General features: G+C 49.7%; 1 protein-coding gene across 1 annotated transcript in view; it reads right to left on the reverse strand.

Annotated features, from left to right (window-relative positions):
- The window catches only part of LOC125026952 (probable serine/threonine-protein kinase kinX), a 4,933-nt gene that overhangs the window by 283 nt on the left and 378 nt on the right, over positions 1-4,272 (reverse strand). The window contains exons 2-6 of the mRNA XM_047615557.1: positions 3,447-3,646; positions 2,451-2,561; positions 768-884; positions 588-647; positions 381-497 (exon numbers count right to left, since the gene is read on the reverse strand). Coding sequence (XP_047471513.1) covers positions 381-497; positions 588-647; positions 768-884; positions 2,451-2,561; positions 3,447-3,646 — 605 coding nt within the window. The remainder of the gene's footprint in view (positions 1-380; positions 498-587; positions 648-767; positions 885-2,450; positions 2,562-3,446; positions 3,647-4,272) is intronic.

Consider the following 4,272-nt stretch of genomic DNA (forward strand, 5'->3'; position numbering starts at 1 on the left):
TCGACGATTTCCTCGGTCACCTTGGGTTCCTTGACGATTTCCTCAGTCACCTTGGGATCCTCGACGATTTCCTCAGTTACCTTGGGTTCTTCGACGATTTCCTCAGTTACCTGGGGTTCCTCGACGATTTCCTTGGTCACCTTGGGTTCCTCGACGATTTCCTCAATCACCTTGGGTTCCTCGACGATTTCTTCGATCACCTTGGGTTCCTTGACGATTTCCTCAGTCACCTTGGGATCCTCGACGATTTCCTCAGTTACCTTGGGTTCTTCGACGATTTCCTCAGTTACCTGGGGTTCCTCGACGATTTCCTCGGTCACCTTGGGTTCCTCGACGATTTCCTCAGTCACCTTGGGTTCCTCGACGATTTCCTCGGTCACCTTGGGTTCCTCGACGAGTTGTCTCCGCAGTTTCTTCCATGTCACCTTGGGATCCTCGACGGGTTCCTCAGTCACCTTGCGTACCTCGAAAGTTTCCTCGACAATTTCCTCAGTTACCTTGGGTTCCTCGACGATTTCCTCGGTCACCTTGGGTTCCTCGACGATTTCCTCAATCACCTTGGGTTCCTCGACGATTTCTTCGATCACCTTGGGTTCCTTGACGATTTCCTTAGTCACCTTGGGATCCACGACGATTTCCTCAGTTACCTTGGGTTCTGTGACGATTTCCTCAGTTACCTGGGGTTCCTCGACGATTTCCTCGGTCACCTTGGGTTCCTCGACGATTTCCTCAGTCACCTTGGGTTCCTCGACGATTTCCTCGGTCACCTTGGGTTCCTCGACGAGTTGTCTCCGCAGTCTCTTCCATGTCACCTTGGGATCCTCGACGGGTTCCTCAGTCACCTTGCGTACCTCGAAAGTTTCATCGACAATTTCCTCAGTTACCTTGGGTTCCTCGACGATTTCCTCAATCACCTTGGGTTCCTCGACGATTTCTTCGATCACCTTGGGTTCCTTGACGATTTCCTCAGTCACCTTGGGATCCTCGACGATTTCCTCAGTTACCTTGGGTTCTTCGACGATTTCCTCAGTTACCTGGGGTTCCTCGACGATTTCCTCGGTCACCTTGGGTTCCTCGACGATTTCCTCGGTCACCTTTGGTTCCTCGACGATTTCCTAAGTTACCTTGGGTTCCTCGACGATTTCCTCAATTACCTTTGGTTCCTCGACGATTTCCTCGATTTCCTTGAGTTCCTCGACGATTTCCTCGGTCACCTTTGGTTCCTCGACGATTTCCACGACGATTTCCTCAGTAACCTTGGGTTCTTCGACGATTTCCTCAGTTACCTTGGGTTCCTCGACGATTTCCTCAGTTACCTTGGGTTCCTCGACGATTTCCTCAGTTACCTTGGGTTCTTCGACGATTTCCTCAGTTACCTTGGGTTCCTCGACGATTTCCTCAGTTACCTTGGGTTCCTCGACTATTTCCTCGACGATTTCCTCAGTTACCTTTGGTTCTTCGACGATTTCCTCGACGATTTTCTCAGTTACCTTGGGTTCCTCGACGATTTCCTCAGTTACCTTGGGTTCCTCGACGATTTCCTCAGTTACCTTGGGTTCCTCGACGACTTCCTCAATCACTTTGGGTTCCTCGACGATTTCCTCGGTCACCTTGGGTTCCTCGACGATTTCCTCGACGATTTCCTCCTTGGGTTCCTCGACGATTTCTTCGACGATTTCCTCAGTTACCTTGGGTTCCTCGACGATTTCCTCAGTTACCTTGGGTTCCTCGACTATTTCCTCGACGATTTCCTCAGTTACCTTTGGTTCTTCGACGATTTCCTCGACGATTTTCTCAGTTACCTTGGGTTCCTCGACGATTTCCTCAGTTACCTTGGGTTCCTCGACAATTTCCTCAGTTACCTTGGGTTCCTCGACGATTTCCTCAATCACCTTGGGTTCCTCGACGATTTCCTCGGTCACCTTCGGTTCCTCGACGATTTCCTCAGCTACCTTGGGTTCTTCGACGATTTCCTCAATTACCTTGGGTTCCTCGACGATTTCCTCAGTTACCTTGGGTTCCTCGACGATTTCCTCAGTCACCTTGGGTTCCTCGACGATTTCCTCAATCACCTTGGGTTCCTCGACGATTTCCTTGATCACCTTGGGTTCCTCGACGATTTCCTCAGTCACCTTGAGATCCTCTACGATTTCCTCAGTTACCTTGGGTTCTTCGACGATTTCCTCAGTTACCTTGGGTTCCTCGACGATTTCCTCGACGATTTCCTCAGTTACCTTGGGTTCCTCGACGATTTCTTCGACGATTTCCTCAGTTACCTTGGGTTCCTCGACGATTTCCTCAGTTACCTTGGGTTCCTCGACTATTTCCTCGACGATTTCCTCAGTTACCTTTGGTTCTTCGACGATTTCCTCGACGATTTTCTCAGTTACATTGGGTTCCTCGACGATTTCCTCAGTTACCTTGGGTTCCTCGACGATTTCCTCAGTTACCTTGGGTTCCTCGACGACTTCCTCAATCCTTTTGGGTTCCTCGAAGATTTCCTCGGTCACCTTGGGTTCCTCGACGATTTCCTCAGCTACCTTGGCTTCTTCGACGATTTCCTCAATTACCTTGGGTTCCTCGACGATTTCCTCAGTTACCTTGGGTTCCTCGACGATTTCCTCAGTCACCTTGGGTTCCTCGACGAGTTCCTCAATCACCTTGGGTTCCTCGACGATTTCTTCGATCACCTTGGGTTCCTTGACGATTTCCTCGACGATTTCCTCGATGATTTCCTCAGTTACCTTGGGTTCCTCGACGATTTCCTCAGTTACCTTGGATTCCTCGACGATTTCCTCAATCACCTTGGGTTCCTCGACGATTTTCTCGATCACCTTGGGTTCCTCGACGATTACCTCGGTTACCTTGGGTTCCTCGACGATTTCCTCAGTTACCTTGGGTTCCTTGACGATTTCCTCAGTCACCTTGGGTTCCTCGACGATTTCCTCGATTTCCTTTGGTTCCTCGACGATTTCCTCGGTCACCTTGGGTTCCTCGACGATTTCCTCAGTCACCTTTGGTTCCTCGACGATTTCCTCGATTTCCTTTGGTTCCTCGACGATTTCCTCAGTCACCTTGGGTTCCTCGACGATCTCCTCAGTCACCTTGGGTTCCTCGACGATCTCCTCGATTTCCTTGGGTTCCTCGACGATTTCCTCAGTCACCTTGGGTTCCTTGACGATTTCCTCAGTCACCTTGGGTTTCTCGACGATTTCCTCAGTCACCTTTGGTTCCTCGACGATTTCCTCGGTTTCCTTGGGTTCCTCGACGATTTCGTCAGTTACCTTGGGTTCCTCGATGATTTCCTCGGTCACCTTGGGTTCCTCGACGATTTCCTCAGTTACCTTGGGTTCTTCTACGATTTCCTCAACGATTTCCTCGGTTACCTTGGGTTCCTCGACAATTTCCTTGGTTACCTTGGGTTCCTCGACGATTTCCTCAGTTACCTTGGGTTCCACGAAGATTTCCGCTACGACCTCGGAAATCAGTTTATCAACCATAGATGGGTCATTGGTCTTCATCCATGATTCCTTGGCGAGTTCAGATTTCTCAAGAAAATGTTTGAGGATTTGTTTCACGTTTTCCATCTTCTTCTCCTCAACGATTTTCTGAGTTACCTTGGGTTCCTCGATGATTTCCTCATTACCTTTGGGTTCCTCGACTGATTTCCTCAGTTACCTTGGGTTCCTCGACGATTTCCTCTGGTTACCTTTTGTTCCCTCGACGATTTCCTCTGTCACCTTGGTTCCTCGACGATTTCCTCTGTCTCCTTTGGTTCCTCGACGATTTCCTCGATTTCCTTGGGTTCCTCGACGATTTCCTCGATTCCTTGGGTTCCTCGACGATTTCCTCAGTCACCTTGGGTTCCTCGACGATTTCCTCAGTCTCCTTGGGTTCCTCGACGATTTCCTCAGTTACCTTTGGTTCCTCGACGATTTCCTCGGTTACCTTGGGTTCCTCGACGATTTCCTCAGTTACCTTGGGTTCTTCGACGATTTCCTCAGTTACCTTGGGTTCCTCGACGATTTCCTCGAATGATTTTCTCAGTTACCTTGGGTTCCTCGACGATTTCCTCAGTTACCTTGGGTTCCTCGACGATTTCCCTCAGTTTACCTTGGGTTCCTCGACGATTTCCTCAGTTACCTTGGGTTCCTCGACGATTTCCTCAGTTACCTTGGGTTCCTCGACGATTTCCTCAGTTACCTTGGGTTCCTCGACGATTTCCTCAGTTACCTTGGGTTCCTCGACGATTTCCTCAGTTACCTTGGGTTC

This window comes from Penaeus chinensis, chromosome 7 (genome assembly GCF_019202785.1).
Source record: "Penaeus chinensis breed Huanghai No. 1 chromosome 7, ASM1920278v2, whole genome shotgun sequence".
NCBI classification, from domain to species: domain Eukaryota; kingdom Metazoa; phylum Arthropoda; class Malacostraca; order Decapoda; family Penaeidae; genus Penaeus; species Penaeus chinensis.